Genomic DNA, 17,983 nt, shown 5'->3' with positions numbered 1-17,983 from the left:
TGAATGCTGCCAAGATGGAAAGCAACACCTGATCTCTGCTCCAAAAGCTGTGTCTTGTCAACAGTGCTGCCCACCCAGCTGCACCAGGCCCTTGGCCCATGAAGTAACAGAAACAAGCCTTCACACAGAGGGTGTGCCTGCAAGTCACATCTCACTTTCTGCTGCTCCAGGCATTATTCAGTCCTCATCCACCTGGACATGGACTGCCTGTCAAGTTCCCATGCTGGAAAAACAAAGTGCTGCACACACAGTTGAAATAAAAGTCAGAAACTGACAAAAATGTTTAATATTAGTTTTAAAGAGAAAGTGACCGTACTCGTTTAGATGAGAAAGTAATGACTGGGTGTGTTTAATGAGCTCTCCTGCCAACCTGTCAGCCCAGGGCTGTGGCTCTCTGCGAGGCCCAGGCCTCCCCACTGCTGCTCTCTGTGTGTGACAATGCAAACTCACTGGGACACAAAACACAACTGCCGTGGGAGCCGGCGTGTGGAGGCTGCGCTCAGGTTTGCGTTTGGCTGCCGTTCTCAGGCCATGGCACATATCAGCAGAACTGCAAGAGAAGGGAATTTAAACCCCAATTAGAAACCTCACTGCCAAGGGGAGCTGCAGAAGAAGGTAAGGATCCAGGTGTGGGCTTGTTTCAAAGGCTGGCAAGGACTTGGGGGTTCTCAGAAGCAGGGGCCAAAGGGAGGTCCCATGTCAAAGTCTCTCTGTGGCTCTTTGGCACGTTGAGGTGGCATCATTTCTGCTCGCCACTGACCAGGAGGTTTCTGCTCACCCCTGAGCTCTGTGCACAGCATGAAAGAGCAGTTCTGAAATCCTGAACATCATCACCACTACCCTCAGGAGGCAGAGGCAGCATGGAAAGCACTGTAAAGCTGGTTATGGAAGAAGGGATATGAGAAGAGAGTAGGGAATGAGGGAATATGGAAGTGAAACTTGACCCCAGCTGGTCTGCAGGGATGAGCCCAAAAGCTCTTGCCTTTGTGCTGGCAGGGAAGATCACTCTCTAGAGCCAGTGAGGGTTTGGCAAACACCTCTGAGCAGCCAATGGTGGGTGCAGTCACCCTAAAACCCCTCAGTGCCAGTAATAGCCCTGGTGCGCTACCTTCCAGCGATTCCCACACTCATTGCACACGACGAACGTGGTCATGGGCTCATCGGAGCTGCGGGTCTGCACCTGGGGGGGACAGAAGGGAGGTCAGAGCTGAGCATCACACATGGCCCTGTCCCTCCAGCCTCCAGGGATTCGTGCTGGGCTCACAAAAGCAATGAGAGATTGAGGTTTGGGATGGCAAAAGGAGTTTTCCAGTTAAGTAAGTCTGGTGGTTGTGTTACACACAGATCGTGACCCCCTTCGGCCTGACATTACCTGAAGTTTTGGGACAGCATTATTTCCCTCCTCACCCAATCTGCTGTCCATTTCTTGCAGGTGACTGTGGAAGTGAGCATGCCCACAGCCAATCCCTCCCCAAACTGTCTCTCAGGAAGGGATGTGGCCAGCACTGTCATGACAAACCCCTCAGTACCAAGCACAAGAGCATAAAAAAGCACTCAAGACATTCCCATTGACAGAGCAGTCCTACATCCTGGCCTCACAGGAACACACTCTGGGTTACCAGGTTCTGCACAGTTCCAGTCTGGTTTGTATTTGAGCCATTAAGGAACTCTGATATTTAACCCAGATGTGATTGCTGCCTCTGACTGGCTTTTGCCAGAAACACATACTTTACTCAAAACCAGATTTTCGTGGCATTTGAATACCAAAAGGCAGATCTGGACTGAAAACACTGGTACTCCCCACACTAGTCAGGCAGAACTGTGCCGAGGGGTGATTATGGTGATCTACATGTGTAATTACCCATGTGCAACAGTCACAGTATTTGCATGATGCAAATTAACCATTTTTGCAAGAACGCTGGATAGCTAAATTCTGTAATTCTCCCCCTTTACTGTCTGCTTCCAACATGCTCATAAATGCCAGTTCACCTACTTGAGACTTACACCTCATCACCCACTAGTGATTTCACTAGACAACAAATAAAAATAGAGAAAACCTCCTGATATTTCTATTTAGAATACACTGCTGTCTCCTGCTCAAATTCCAGGCAGCCAAACTCCAGTCCACTACAGATGGAGACAGTGCCACGTGCTGGGACAGCCCAGGACTGCTTACTGGGAGCACTGGCAGAGTGAGGCCTCTCGCCTGAACCAGCCTGTGGGATGCAGGGCTGCTGCTGAGCCAGAGGAAACTCCCTAGTCAGATTCCTGGATCTCCTCTTTCCATGTGTTTGTATGTCAAGTCCAAGCAGATGCAGGAGTCTCAGCTGGCGCTTGCACACGCAGTTTGTGCGCAGTCACTCAGCAGCAATCTGGTGGCTGCTGGTGCATTTTTGGGTATCTGCACATTCTAAACCACTGACTCACAGCAAAGGCACATTTATCTCCAGATGCCTGGCACGAACATGGGAGCTAAAAAGCACTGGTAATGCACAAGGCTTCCAGCAGCTGGCCATGGGGCAGGAAAATCCTCTGTCTGCTTACATCACAGGCTTCATTTATTCCTTTTGTTTCACCCATTTCATGCTATTTGATTTTAAGTAAGTTGGGACTTATCCAGCTGCAGGTGATCTATATTCTTAATTTGTACTTTTAATTCCATCAACATGTCTGACTCAGTTTCTGCAGCCTCTCCTTGACACTACCCACTTCTTTCTTGTCTGAATCCCAGCATTCCCAGCAACTGCTTTCAGTGTAGAGCACTGCTGAACTTTTGAAAGCTTCCTCAGTGCTGAACAACTGCTGCTCTTGTACAAGTGAGCCCGAAAGTTACACAAGCTCACAGAAACACGTGCAGAAGTACATTTTAGACAGCACTGAGTGTTTTCTGTCCACCAGTAGCGAAATTTGTGCTGTGCTGCAGGGCCTGTCACAGAGCAGTGCAAGCTCATGACAGTGACAGATCATGTCCTGTGCAGAGGCCAAGACAGGAGCAGGAAAACCAACCTGGGTGTAGGTGCAGTTCTTCTTTTTGCATTTCCCACAGGTGAAGAGGTCAGTCTGTGTCCCTCCTGTCTTGGCCATCTGATGCTCTCGGATTGCTTCTTTTGTCATGGCTTTCCTGATCTCTTTCAGCTCATTACTGGCCATTTCCTTAAAAAAAAAAAAAGCAATAAAATCACATCTGCCCAGTTTTACCACCACACCCACTACAGTGGAAACAGGACAAGGCAGCCTGACAGATGGGCATTAAGACAGAAAGCCTGTTGCAATTCTGATTTCTGGTTCATACCCAGGGCCCTGGAATGATGTGAAGGCCCAACAAACCACTCTCCACACTGCAAACCCCACTGCAAGCTCACTCCATGCACTCTAGCAGCAGCTACTGAGAAAACTGCAACCCTAGCAGCAGCCTAGCCAAGCCTCAGGACACATTCCTTGTGAAAAGCAAACCCTGCTCCTCAGGCTGCCTCACCTCCGAGGTCATCACTGCGATCTGCTCAGGGGTGATGGCCCCACACAGCACGTTCTTTTTCAGATCAGGATTTTTGGAGTCCTTCAGGTTGGAGATGCGGCTCCTCACACGGTTTTTGTATTTCATGTCGGTGTTCTTGACATCCTGGTAAATGCGTAAGGGCAGTCAAGGAGCCTGCAACCAGCCCAGAGGCATCAAGCATTTCCCAGCCACCCGTGAAGAGCAGGGATTTTCACCCACTGCCAGGACAGAGCTGCTGGGACCCAACAGTAGCACCTGCTCTGGGAGGTCAGTGCTGGATTTGAGAGAAGGTTTATACAATCCCAAAGTCCAGGGGCTTCCAGCTTAGGCTTTTTCATTGTGCTGGAAATATTCAGCTATGCTCAGGTTCTACAACCTTCCCTTTCTCTCAGCAAGGCAGCCACAAACCCCTCCACTGAGAGAGCCCAGCTGCACCTCCAACCCCACAGTTCCCAAACCAAGCAAACTCCTCCCATGAGGTTTATCTGACATCAACATGGAACTTGATCCTCATTGCTCCATCTTTTCCATTGCTTTTGTCTAGATCAGCACACTCGCCTCAACAGGGAGCACAGGGAAGTTGCATGTATTTGAAAGCAGAATCAAAAGCAGAAAACAGCACTCTGATGGGAAGGACAAACTAGGCATTACAGTCACTGAGATCCCAACTCCACACTGGTAGTTCCTTAGAGGCCCAGAGCTGGAACCACACCCAGAGCCCTGACAAGCTGCAGCAGAACACTGATGCTCAGACAGTCCCATTTTTCATTTGAGCACATGGATCTCACTGCTGGAGGCATGCAGGCCCTTGAGGAAGCAATGTACAGCAAGGATATACTCTTCAATCTGGGCTGCTATGTGCTCGCAGTCGGCACCGATGGCGATGTAGTCGTCTGTAAGACAAAAAAACAGGAGCTCAGTTCCCTCCAACCAAGCCAGGGCTCCCCAGGCTCAGTATTTCTGAGCTACAAATCTGGACAATTTGCTAGTTTGATTCACATACTCTTCCCATCAAATGGCATCTAGGCCTTTGCTCTTGGTACTCTCTGACCCTTTGGAAAAGGGCAGTGATGAAAATGGATTAATCTAGCCAGTCTGTGCCCTCTGCCTCTAGGATATGGACTACATGAGACAAAGGTAACATCAGCCTTGGCCCAAGAACTTAATCTTCCAATATATTTTTCATATAATTGAAATCAAAGATATATAGGCAGGAATTGAGTTTTATCAGATATATACCTCAGTGAGAAGTAACTCTGCTCAGACCAACCACCTGGGAGGGCCTAGAGGTGTGCAGCACTGGGACCAAGCTTTCCTTCCTCATGTCACCTCACCTCAGGACTGTCTGCTCCTCCCCTCTTCTCCCACACACCAGTTCAACAGCATCATACAGAGTGCATAACTGTCATGGATTTGTACAGCCAGTATGATAACCAACACCATAAAGCAGGGACGGTACAGCACAGCTGAGTTTAGGGAAAGGCTCAAGGGAACTCGTTCCAAGATTTTATATGGAAAGGGTTTTTCTAAAAGAAAAGCATTTAATGCAGCATATAAACACATGCATAGGAAAGCTAGAAATAAAGACCTCATGAACTTCTCCATCTGTCATCTACATTCCTTGGCTCCAAATTAGTAAGACTCTGCAGTACCTAGACCCCAATTTTTTAAAGGGATCTGTGTGGACACAACCAGATGCTCAAACTTCTAGACATGCTGAGCACCTGCCTCTCACTTGAGATGGCACAATCTGAATGCAATAGGGATTTGTTCCACCCAAGATCCAGAGGACCACAGTATTTAAGGAGCTCCTGTCTGCAAAGGCAGCAGAGTCTGACAGCAGATGCTAACTGGCATGAGCACCATTCCTCCAAAGTCCACGTACTGAGTTACAGCTTCACTTTGCACCCCAAGGGTGACAGGAAAGACAGCTTCATTTTACAGCAATCAGAAAAGACCTAGAAAGTGAAGCAAATCCCTGCACACCTGAAAGATTAAACTTCTGCAAAGACCAACCCATGCTGCAGAGTAGAAGACCCCACGTAACCCTGTGTGACAAACCCCATGTTCTTAACAGCCACTGCTTGACACATTGTCGTGCCTCCAGCTCCAGCCAGGTCCCCGTGTAAGTGTCTGAAAATGCTGCAACAGCAGCCACTTCATCAAAGGGGTGGCCAGTGGCTAGACTGAGCTGCTGGCAACAAGCCTGGGACAAGGCTGCTCCAGAACAGTGTGTCTAAGCTGAGCTGGCACTGACAGTCTCTGTCAGAATGGTCCAGGAGCTGTGAAGCACATGAGGCAATGCATGGCTGCCCCCAGCACTTACCATCAGCCTGCAGAGCTGCTGTCAGCATCTCCCTGCATTTGTTGCGCACAGCGTCGCAGGTGATGGGGGCCGGAGGGAAGGTGGTGATTTTGGGGGTGGTCGGAGTCTTTGGAGGCTCCTGCCTTTTGTTGGAGCTAAAAGAAAAACTTCACCTGTCAGAATGTCTCAGTTTGGGCCACTGAGAGCAGAGAAGGGAGCAGCAGGTATGTGGCCAAGCATCCTGTTAATCATAATACAAAACCAGTCAGAACACAGTGCAAAGTCATTGTCCCAAATCAGCACAGAGCACAACACAGCAGCCAGCGCCCTCAGCCCAGACACGAGCTCTCCTGTGGACACTGCTGGCTGCCAGCAGGGGTTTAATCCATGAACAACCCTGCCAACCATCTTGTGATATTCAACACGTATCAGCTGCTGCACCACTGGGCATCGAGGGACAACATTACTGCTGGACACCACCAGTAACCCAAATACACTCAGGACATCTGAGACCATCAGCACTCTCTCAGTTTGGCAGTGCAGTGTGGATTCAAGGTACTTCTCTCCTCTTTAACTTTGCAGGACATCAGGCCCATAACTGCCCTCAGCAGAAAGCAAGCAGAAAGCTGCAGAAGAAGGAGCTGTGCTAAGGAAAATAAAGAAAAAGAAAGAAAATGGCTCCTTCTGCTTTGATATTTAAAAAACACCACCAACAAAGTGTAGCACATAAAAGGTTCTTCCTTTTTCCTGTAATCTGAGCAAGATACTCATTACTCATCTCACAGAAGAGCACCCCTACACAGCTCATACAGATGCCAGGCTAGCACAGGACTAAGAAATACTGCTTTGCTCTCAAAAATAAATCCATTTCCACTTGTGAGCTAGCACAGGCAAGGGAATGCAAACACCTGCCTGCTGTGGCTGACTCAGTCGGGTCACCTGCCAGGGGAGCTGGATGGAGACCTGCCTGCACAATCAGCACATGATGTGGGCAGGCTGAGTCACTACTGCAGGGTCTCGCATGCAGAGAAGGAACCTCAATGAGAAGCTCAGCTGGTTGTGCACCCAGAAAGCCTAACATCTGCACATGGAATTAGTCAGCCTTGCAAATACTGCTGGTAAAAGATCTGGGTTAGTATGATTCACAGATTATTTTCTAGAGCTTTGTTCTTCCCCTAAATCTATGCAGCAGAACAGCAATTGTTTTTTTGGTTTTTTTTTCAGCTGAGATTGCTCTGACTTTGGTGATTTGGCTGTAAAATTCCCTGTATTTATGAGCAAAGCCTGGTACCATTATTGCACAAAGAGACAGAAAGTGAAAAGAAGAAACCTCAGGATTTCACCCATGCCATGCTGGCAATATCTTCTTGAAGATCCAAGCGGCTTGACAATTTTTGTTATGCTGGGTCACTACTGCCAGTTCTTTGCCATCAAAAATAAATTTGTTATGAACAAGGACTTCCACTACACTGTCCAGGAAGGGATTAGTCAGCCCACAAAAAAACATCACTAAGCTGGAAACTTTCCGAATCTGCTGCTACACAAACTGAGCCAGATGACTTTAGGGACTTATCCTGGGCTCTCCTGTGACTAAGGTCATATCCAGTCTGGCTCAAATCCCACAGACCACCACTGGGGCTACTGGATTTCCACAGTTCAGAACCTCGCCAAGCCCTTTTCAGAAGCATCCACCAGCAACCTTTGGCAAATTGCTCAGGTCAAACCAATGCAGAACTTTGATTTCTGGCTCATATGAAGGAGATAATGCACTTTGTGAGGGAGACTGTACTGTGAGCTCACTGTGTTTCTCTTTGACAAGTAGCTGAATAAAACCCCTTTTTACCAGCTGGCTTTACTGGTTGGCACTACAGGAACTTACTAAAGAACAGATTTGTGTCCAAACAGCTCAAAACATTCAATAGGATTTACACTGCACATGTTACAAAAAGAAGAAACAACTTAGCCTGTAAATAATCCATTAGATGATTATTTTCTCCCATCTGGAATGTAGAAACTGCCATCAGGTACTTTTGTGCTTAAGAAGCTACACACCAATCACAGGCAGCACTCATGGGGGTGTATATACCACAGCATACACTAAGGATTAACCCATAATTCAGGAATAACCCATCTAAAAAAAATCACAGCCTCTCATATTACATAAAATAGTTTGGAAAAATTAGACTTCCCAAAGGAGAAAGGCAAAACATACTTACAGTAAAAGGAAGGACTGAAGGAATATGGGTGGTGTGTGGCAAGGGAAACTTAAAGGAGACAAGTCCTGAAATTCCTTACAAAGGAAGATGGTAGGAAAAAATCCACAGAAGGGTGTAGAAATTGTTTTAGTAAGACAGGTTTTGATTGAGAGTAAGTTCTAAACTGTAAAGGTGAGTCATGTACTGGAAATGCTGCCAAGGGCAGCTGTGGAAATGCCCTGCCCTGAGATTTTCTAGGTTTGTCAAAGAGCTTGAAAAAAGCCTCAGGGACAGCTTGGGCAGAGGTTGTGCTGTGCTGAGAAGGGGCTGCAGGAGAAGCTTCCCTGAGAGCTCTTCCAAATTTAAATTTTGTATTATTTTTCAAGCAACAAACAAAGGTTTCCCAGAGCAAAACCCTGTGTGTGAACTTAGGGACCTCAGTGTGAACTCAGAGCACCAACCTTCACTACACTAAGTCCTCAAACACAGTCTTCAGACCTGCATTTGCAGAGGTAATACTTGATTTTTCAGAAAGGTTCTATCTGCAGATGCTATCGACTTGAATATTGAGATGTTTGTTCCTTGGGGGGTGGAAAAAAGCTCAACAAGATGCATGGCAGTCCCACTTTGTTAGCTGATCAGGAAATATACCTTTGCCTGCACACACAAATCATCCATGCACTGAGATGAGAGCTGATCCCTCAAGAATTAGATGAAACAGACATCTCAGCCATTCCAAAGACAGAAAATTATTTATTAAGGTTTAGAGGTTAGTTTATAAACAGAATAGTTGGGAAATAGAGCTCAAACAAACCTAGAAGACTTATTTCAGGAAATCCTTGTGGTTCACACTGTTCCTGTTAAACAGGAGAAAGAGCTTGTAAATCTACCCAGGCAGCAAAAGTTTATACATACAACAAGGCTGTGCTGGAACAAAATGGTGGCAAAGCAGCAGCCAGGGACTGCAAGCAGAACTCAGGGCTGCACTGAAAGAAAATCCTACAGAAGAGCTAAATTCAGGCCACAGATCCAAAACCTCCTAATAAAGGCAGTTTAGCGAATCCTGGAAAAGAAAAGCCTCATGCTGCCAGAGACAGAAACATTAGATACAGCCCATTAAAATGTACTACACTATGGGTCTGAAACTCTACAGCACAACAGAACATGCTTTAGATTAGAGTAATGCAGCATCTAAATTCACAGGTGCCAGCTCCAAGCTGGCTGGCTCAGAGCCTTCAGGTCTTGCAGTGATAGCTCCAGTCACTACACAGGGATTTCTACATCTGTGCTCCAGAAAGCAAGATTAATTTCAGGCTAAGAGTTAGTCAAATATTTTTCCCTGAACAAAACGGAAGGCATAGCCAATATCTAACAGACTAAGAGGCTGAAATATCTGAATACAAACTGACCTCTTTGGTGTCTTGACAGCAGCCTCATCTGAACCAGCTATCACACACAGGGCAACCAGTCTGACTTCACTGCACTCTCTGCTTCAAAGAACAGAGACTCTACTCTGCCAATAAATTATTATTTTTTTAAGGCAGATTAGTAGTTTATTTTACAGAACTGGAGAAAAAACATTCCTGTTTCTGGAAAAGAGCCTGGTTCAACAGACTGACACCAGGAGCTGGCCCCTGCTCCTGGTCTAGGCCACACTAATCCATTGGCTTCTGTTCATCCTTCACAGCCAAGGGGACATTTTGCTAATCAGAAGATGGAGGCTGAACACATGCAAAAAGCAACAAGAATTAAAAAACCCCATAAAACTGCAGTATCTGCAGCACATTAAGGCACAAGGGAACACCAGCAGCACAAGGCAGAGCTTGTGCTCCACTCCACATACCCCACGATAAGCGACAAAGCAAGGAGGCAGTAAGGAGGGGTTTTGCCTTTGTGCCTACAGCCAAGATCCTGTTCCAAGTGAAATCCCACACAGATCTGGACAGCCCTGGCTCCCATTGTGCACTGCAGCACTGAACTCCAGCCTGGCTGCGAAGTCTCCCAAGTCCTTTCATTACAATACTTAGAAAATCCTTTTCCCATTCTATGGAAGCGAAATAACCAAAGATACCAATCATTTAAAGTCATGGAAATCAGCAACAGCAGCTCTGTATCGAGGTTCACCCTGAAGTGCCAAGCCTGAGAGAGCTAAACAAAAACAAAGAAGTGACAAGAAAGTGACCAACAAAGGCTGCAAACATGGAAAATCCTACAAGCCAGCAGGACTGCAGCCTGAATACTCTAAATCTTCTGTCAAACTTGGGAAATTGGCTAAATCACTTAAGAGCCAAATCTAGGAAGCACACACCCTCCTGGGATCTGAGGCTGGGAGAAATTTCTAGAACAAAGTTTCAATCCCATTTTCCCCCTCCCCTTTGATCACTGACTGCACTCAACAACTGCAGTCACAGGCAGTGGAAACAGGATGCAGCATTCAAGGCATGGCAAGGAGCAAGCATGCAGCTGACCTGCCAGCTGGGGGACATGAGCCACAAGGAAAAGGGGACTCCTGCTGGCATTTACCAAGGACAAAGAAATGGAAGTTTTACTTTAGTAATGTATCAATCAATCCCATCCATCACTTGACACTGCAAAGGCCAAAAATAATCTTCGTTCTAAGGAGTTCAAAGTTAAAAATAAACAAAAACGCACAAAAATGCAACATAAAAAAGAATAGAGGAATGTTCTTCTACTACTAGAAAAAACAACACATAACCAACAGTAAAAAAACATTAAATAAAATATTAACAAAATTTTAAGACTCACTAAAGCCACTGTATTTTTAGATGTGTATTTCTGTATTACAGTTAATTAATAACACCACACAGATCAACCTTGAAGAAGAAACTCTTTCAGTGGCTCTGACCAGAAGTTTGACTACACTGACTCAGACACTTAAAAATAATAAAGTAAGATTCTTTAAGAAAATTCAAATTCTCTAACTGTCATCTTTGGTAAAAGGGAAGTATTACCTTTGGTCTCTTGAGTTACCAGTCTCCCTGGAGGAAGATGTTGGCAAAGACAGGCTTTTCTTTTTCTCCTCATTCTTTTCCTCAGAAGCATCTGTGTTCAAAAGAGGAATCCATTCAGAACTGGTCTTTATGATAGAGTCCTGTCTATACTCCTCAATGTTTTCACACTACCCACTGCTGGCATAAAGCAAGTTATTATTCTCCCAAAAAGAAGCAGGAGAAAATGCCTTTATGGCCTTCCTGCTTTCCAACAGACCTTTTCCTTGCCTGCAAGTAGAAACTAATTCAAACAAAAGCTTTCCTCACCAAACAGAAAGCAATCAGTTCCCTGCCTGGAAGATAAGCTTCCTCACAAGACATGCCTCTTCACAAAAGTTTATTTCAGAGGCTGCTGAGCAGGGATTAAATCAAGTTCTCTCAAGCACAACTAAAAGCAGAATTGCAGGCCAACACCAGCTGAAGGGCCAGTACAGGCTGGTCCTTGTAGGAGTACAGCTTCTTCTGATTCCCAAGTGCTGCTGAAAGCCAACAGCACAACCCTGAAGAGGACTTTCATGACACTGTAGAACAAGTTTGACCCTGAGGTAAATTGTCTGGGTCGAACCAATACACACTCAATCTAATGAGAAGGTAACAATCCAGGCAGAGCAGGAAAAGAGCCCTTTTAACACTGATCCAGCCTAGCAAGAAATGGGAGCCCATAATCAGGAAAGCCTCCTCAGCTGGAAATGGTACATGTGAGTTTTTCTAGAAGATGGTGAATTAAGATCCTTCTCCAGCTCACCCCCACAAAATGCATTCCAGCACTTCTCTTCCCGAGCTGTTGCACAAGGCTGACAGCACACATGGTGTTAATGCCACAAAGAGCAAAAGTGGGAGCAGAGGGTTCAGAGCACAGATATTGTTTCCACAAACAGCATTGCTAATTATTATCTGATGAGGTATAAGTGAGTAGTCCTGAAGCTTTCAATGCTCTTCCAATGTTGAGCTGGCTAAACAGGAGCTAAATGTAGGGCATATATGATAGGACACAAAACTTGAAAGACAGAGAGGGTGGAATTGTAAAGCCTGATTTTCTAGGATGTTTATTCAGATCAAAAGATAAGTTCTCCCAAAAAATTCAGCCTCCCACTGAAGGCAGCCTGTTCGCAAGCTGAATCTGACAGGAACATGCTGATTTCCTTACCTAGAAGTTTCTTCCAAGATTTGATGAGGGATTTGGCAAGTGATATCACTTCTTCATCTGTGCTCTGCTTCCTCAGTGCATTCACTGACATCCCAATGCGGGTGGACTGCAAGGGAACACCCCAGTGAATCACTCCAGAATAGATTCATCATTAGTTACTGGCTGAAATCTCAAATAACCACAACAAAGTCAAAGCCATGACCAAGACAGGAGTATCCAAAGGCTTTCAGAATGATTCTATGACCCTTACAACTTTGGAAGAGTGAGGTGACACTCTCCAGCTTGCTCAACTGAACACACATCCAATCTCCCATAAATCCCTTCCCTACACATTTGTAAGTGACATTCAAGCTTAGAGAAAAAGACTCTAAGAGAGATGCATCACAACCTCCAAATTGTAATTCTGCTCACTCCCCCCCAATGTCCTAAATATCAACATTACAAAGAACTCCCACGACTGCCCTCTGTGTTTGCTACTCTAACCCAGTCTTTCCTCCTTTCGCAGCCTACAAACAAGATTTGAGCAGTTACATACATGGTGACCCACAGCTCTTTAATTGCAAGTCCAAAACCCAACTTCTGCACTATTTCATTGGATTTAATGTTGATTTTGATTTTTTGCATGAGGCAAGAAGTGTGAGGAAATTTATTTAGACAACATTTTGAATTCATCCTGATGCAAACTTCAGCTTTTTACCATAACTGTGCAACTCACCTGCAGCAAATCCAAAGTCATAGGCATACTTTTCAGTTCTTTCAGTAAATCCATTGCACCCTCCTGGAGAGGAAAAGAGAATGAGTGCATCAGCTTTTATTAAAGAAATTCAACAGCATGGGAAGACAAAGAAAGTTGAATTCAAAGGGAAAAACACCAACAAGCATTCCCTGAAACATCAGCAAGCTCACTGCTGGGGTTGCTGTTCCAAGCAGACAGTAGATCCTGCACCTGAAGGAACCTGAATTACTAGAATGGGTAAAACAGAAGATCACTGGAGTGCTACAGGTCTTTGCTTGTGTATGGTGCAAGTGCAGCATTAGTTTATTATTCTTACCTGGCATGATGAACACCTGAAAAACACACTCTGAATTACAGCTGTCAATGACTCCATGTAGCTGTTTCCTAGTTCTCGTATTAATACCGCGCTCTGCTCAGGACAAAAGCTGAGACTGGGAGCAAAGCCAGCAAGCTGTAATGCTGAAGAGTTGGTCACTTGAAACTTGTTCTGTGAAGTCTCCTTACATCATCTCTACATCCCAGAACCTGGAAAAATCTGACTAGGAATTTGTAGAAACCTAAAACTGGCAGTCACTCAGAGAAGTGGAAATCACTTGTCTCGCTCTAGCACATCCCAGCCTGGCTTAGTCCTGTCTCCATTCAGCTGGCTCTTTCCTCCCAACCCCCTTCCCTCAAACAAGGCTTCCAGTGTTCACATTTAGTAGCTCATTTACCACGCCAACCACTCCAAGCCCAGTTGCAGCACAAGGCCTGCACAGCCACCATTGTAGGGAATGGAAGCCGTCTGCACTGCCAGCCCTGTCCTCACATCCCATCCTCCCTATGTAGAAGGGCTGCTTCCAACTCGCCCCAGGAAGCAATCCAGCTGCAATCCACCCTACAGAACAGATGCCAAAATCAAAGCAGAGTCAAAGCTTTCAGCGTGCACACAAGCAACTCACACCAGCATAAACCACACAGTACATTTACAGTACCCAGAACGACTGACCTCCCCCTCAAACAGTTTCACGCCTTTCTCCAGCCCTGAACACCCAAAGTGACCCGGTAAGCCCTGACTCCAAACCAAGCCACTCAGCACAATGGCAGCAAATGAGGATCCACGAAAAATCTAGAGCAACAAACAGGTACTCCAGGAAACTGTCCTGCAGGAAGAGTTCTAAGATTAGCCAACACACAACATGCTGTAGTTCAGCACTATCTCAAATGCCAGCCAAGAGGAAATGTTGCATACCCCTCCTGTAAGAAGCAGCCTCTTTCCCAATGAAGCTGGAAGCAAATTCTGCAAAGCTGCTCCTTTCCTATTTCAACACTGATGCTGAAAACCTGCCACCAGTGAGAACAGTCATCATAGGCTGTGCTTTAGCCCAAACACACTTCCCTGGGTTGTTCCAACAGTGACACCAGCGACAGTGTTCGCCCTACCCACAGCTGGCAGGGTCAGTCCAACATCCAAAAGTTCATGTGATAACAGCACCCTGCATCCCACCACACGAATATCCTACTCCTCTAATCCCTTCCCCTCCTCACCTATCATCTCCCACTCCCCACAGCCCTTCCCAGCCCCAAAATCCCTCTCCCCCACCCCAAACACAGATGTACAACCTACCTCCATCACAAACTCTTGTAAGCTTTCTGCCTTAGCACATGCATGACACTGTACTCCTACAAGCACTGATATATCCCATTAAGCTGTAAAATACCGGCTCCTGTCCCCCCAGGCTGTCACACGGGTCACAGCACACCCTGCGAGACTCCCCGAGTGCTGACAGCATCTTGGCCAGCCCTCCACACTCCAGAGGACACGGGACTGAGCAGAGAGCTGTGGGATGGGGATGCAGGAAGCAAATCCATCAGCACCGGGCTTTTTCCCGAAGGCAAACTGGAGCCCTAGGCCGGTGCTGGTGGGGACTCCCCTTCCAAAGACCTCCCAGAGGGACAGGGGAGAAGGGCTGAGGATGCTCTGCAGGAGGAGAACACCGGGCAGGCAGCGCAGGGTGACCCCCGGAGTGCTGACAGTGGGGCACATAGGGCTGCCCTCCCAAAAACTGGCAGTGGGTGGATCCCACACCTCCGCAAAGGATGCGGAAGGGAGAGGGCGACGGGGCCTGGGAGAGGGAACCCCACTTTAATTGGGGGAGCCTCTGCTCCAGCACGAGGTAATGACCGGGGCGGCACTGAAAGAGAGGCCCCCAAAATGGGATTTGGGGAGGGGGAGGCTCCTCACAACGCGCACCGAGGGAGAGGTGGGGGTCCACCAGCGCGGCAGCGAGGAGGGGATCCTGCGGAAAGGGTGCGGGGACGCGTCCGCCAGACAAGAGCCCGGGGCAGGGGGCGGCCCCCCACCCCAACCGGGTAGCCGGGGCCCTGCCGCCGCCACTCACCGCGTTCTTCTTGGCCACCATCTTGTCCAGGCGCCTGGCAATGCGCACGATCTCATCCTCCCCGCCCATCGCGCCGCTCCCCGGGATCGGTGCCGGGGCCGGACGGGGGTCCGGGCGGGGGGAGCTGCGATCGGTGCCCGCTGCCCACCTCAGCCCCCGGTGCCGCAGTCAGGGCGGGCGCACGCGGGGCACGACGGGAGTTGTAGTCCTGGGGCGCCAGCTCCACCCGCCGCCTGCCGGAGCTCAGCCCACGGGCGGGACTTCATCTCCCAGCGTGGCCCGCGCTCATTCCGCGCGGTGCCGCCCGGCCGCCGGGGGCGCTGCCGTTCGCCCCGCGGAGGGGCTCGGAGCGGAGCGGGGGCTGAGGGACCCTGGGCCCGCCCGCGGGGCTGTGCCACCACACGGCAGGAGCGGCGGTGTCCCGGAATGCTGCTGCGCGATAATGAGAAGCTTTGTAGTGGAGACAGGCTGAGAGATGCGGGGTTCATCCTGCAGAAGAGAAGGCTCCGGGGAGACCTTTAAAGCCCTTCCAGTGTCTAAAGGGGCTCCAAGAGAAATGGAGGGAGGCTTTGGACAAGGGCCTGGAGTGACAGAGCGAGGGAGAACGGCTTCACGCTGACTGAGGCCAGGGTTAAATGGGGTATTGGAAAGAAATTCATCCCTGTGAGGGTGCTGAGGCCCTGGCACAGGGTGCCCAGAGAAGCTGTGCTGCCCCTGGATCCCTGGAAATGTCCATGGCCAGGCTGGGTGGCGCTTGGAGCAGCCTGAGACAGTGTGTCCCTGCCCATGGCAGGGGCTTGGAACAAGATGAGCTTTACAGGCCTCTTCCACCTCGAACCATTCTGTGACTGTGACTCTTTCCCATGGGCGTGCTGAACCTTCGGAGCAGTGCTGACCCCGCTCCCGGGATAAACCGAGGCCGTGCCCCACATACGGCCTTGGGAACCGCACAGCAGTTACCAGGGGGTGTTCTGGGGGGCCAGGCTGGGCCCCCTGTAGATGGCACTCGCACACTGTGCGAGGGCAGCGCATCCCCCCCGGGAGCTGCTGCTGAGCGCTGTCGCTCCCTCCAGCTGGTTCCTGGCAGAGGGAGAACTTCCATGCACAGCCGCCTGCACAGCCCTTGCCAAGCACCGAGGTTTCACAGAGGGCCCTCCCTGACTGTGCTGGTGAAGAGCGGCCGTGTCCTGCCCCGATGGAGCTGCAGATCATGTGGAAGCACAGGGATATGCTACGTGTGGCCTCGGGATGCACAGTCAGGTCATGGGAACCAGAATTCCCAGCGCTCATCTCCAACTGCACTCTGTCCTGGGGCAGCTGAGTCACTGAGGGCATAATCACAGAATCATAGAATTGGTAGGGTTCAAGGGCTTGGAGATCATCCAACCCCTATTCAAAGTCAGGGTCACCTGAAACAGGTGACACAGGAACTTGTCCAGATGGGCTTTGAATACCTTCAGAGAGAGAAGTACTGAACAGATCAGTGCTAAAGCTCTGGTGGGTGGCTGACCCCCAAATCTGCCCACTAGCAAGCTGCCAGCTTGCTGTTCTGTATAGCAATACCATGGAGATTTATAGCAATACCACAGAGCTCTGGGATCCCCTTGAGCAAGAGCTGCTCTCTGGATGTGTGAGACATCAGTTTATCCCTAAATCAGTAAAGGTGGCCCCAGATCAAATGGGAGCCCCAGACCCTCTCCCTGGCATGATACCTTGAAACTTCTTGGCTTGACCCCATGTTGTGAACAAGAGTTCCTTCCACCCCACAGTCTGGAGCCTGTGCAGCACCTGGAAATTCTCTAACCCTCGGGGTGTGCAGGGTCTGGCTGTGGAGTCAGGGGGTGCCGTTTTGGAGAGACTCACTTCTATTAGTGAGAAGGAAACAAGTCCCAACAAGGGAACCCTCTGTAGGTCCTTGGAAACAGGCAGCTGCCTGTCCCATGTGTGGGGTCGGGTCACGCCGGTCCTTGGCGTCAGAGACACGCTCGAGCAGCACTGCTGCCACTGTGAATGTGGTTTGTGTCGCTGCAATGCAGAGATGGTTCCTGACCACAACTATGGCCTGGGATGTGTCTCAGATTCCAGAGCACACAGTCACTGATGCCGAGTGCCATCACCCCCATCGCTCCCTGCCTGGAGCAGGAGCCATCACCGTGCCCGCGCTGGCCTCCTGCAGTGGCAACCAGCCTCACCCAGGGTCCATCACTGCCTGCGTGGCAGCGGGTCCCCGAGGGACAGAATGGCACGAAATCCTCACGCCTGCAGCCTTATGTGCCTGCCGGGCATGTCCTCTGCCCCTGTGTGCCTGTGGGCACGGGCCAGCTCTGCAGCCCAACCCTGCCAGCCTGTGACTCCGCTCTTCCCAAGGGTTAACAGGACACAACAGGCCAGGCACTTGCAGAGCGGGGAGGGTTTCTGGCTGACCTTGGCTGGGGAGCAGCGGTGGCGTCGCTCAGCCCAGCCCCCCAAGCGTGGAGCCGGTGGCCAGAGCGCTCCCCAAGCCTGGGTGGAGGTAGATCCAGAGGAAACTCCACCTCCACGGGAGCCAACCTGCTATTGCAGGAATTCCCAGAGAAATTCCCGCTTGGGGTGATCTGTCAACGGATCCATGAACTTTCTTTTACCTCTTGTGAAAGCAGCTACTTGAATGTGCTAAAAACAGAGCAGGGGCGAGTCCGTCAGGGAGAGGCTGGGAGGGGGCTTTTGCTGACC

At 49.1% G+C, this 17,983-nt stretch overlaps 1 protein-coding gene across 2 annotated transcripts; it reads right to left on the bottom strand.

The window, feature by feature from the left end:
* Positions 1-262: 262 nt before the first annotated feature.
* Positions 263-15,357, bottom strand: TCEA2 (transcription elongation factor A2). Of its 2 annotated transcripts, XM_062504885.1 has the most exons (10): positions 15,272-15,357; positions 12,870-12,932; positions 12,155-12,260; positions 10,969-11,059; positions 5,823-5,956; positions 4,333-4,389; positions 3,476-3,630; positions 3,007-3,153; positions 1,109-1,180; positions 263-550 (listed from the first exon to the last, which is right to left on the bottom strand). In XM_062504885.1, the coding sequence occupies exons 1-10, from the start codon at positions 15,338-15,340 to the stop codon at positions 542-544; spliced, it is 903 nt and encodes a 300-aa protein (XP_062360869.1). In that variant the 5' UTR covers positions 15,341-15,357; the 3' UTR covers positions 263-541. The 2 variants fall into 2 exon arrangements, with proteins under 2 accessions (XP_062360869.1, XP_062360868.1); XM_062504884.1 differs by lacking the exon at positions 263-550 and having other exon boundaries at positions 1,079-1,180.
* Between the last annotated feature and the right edge of the window lie 2,626 nt (positions 15,358-17,983).

The sequence above is a fragment of the Cinclus cinclus genome, chromosome 18 (genome assembly GCF_963662255.1).
Source record: "Cinclus cinclus chromosome 18, bCinCin1.1, whole genome shotgun sequence".
Classification (NCBI taxonomy): domain Eukaryota; kingdom Metazoa; phylum Chordata; class Aves; order Passeriformes; family Cinclidae; genus Cinclus; species Cinclus cinclus.
The sequence above is the reverse complement of the archived record's forward strand: the minus strand, read 5'-3'. Positions and strand labels throughout refer to the sequence as shown.

Bases quoted from the DNA above. Each gene is read 5' to 3' on its own strand.
- TCEA2 (XM_062504884.1), bottom strand. From the start codon at position 15,340: ATGGGCGGGGAGGATGAGATCGTGCGCATTGCCAGGCGCCTGGACAAG. The intron at 11,060-12,154 runs GTAAGGAAATCA...TTTTGAACACAG, and splicing joins ATCTTGGAAGAAACTTCTAG to ATGCTTCTGAGGAAAAGAAT. The intron at 3,154-3,475 runs GTGAGGCAGCCT...TTTTTTTTTAAG, and splicing joins TCGCAGTGATGACCTCGGAG to GAAATGGCCAGTAATGAGCT.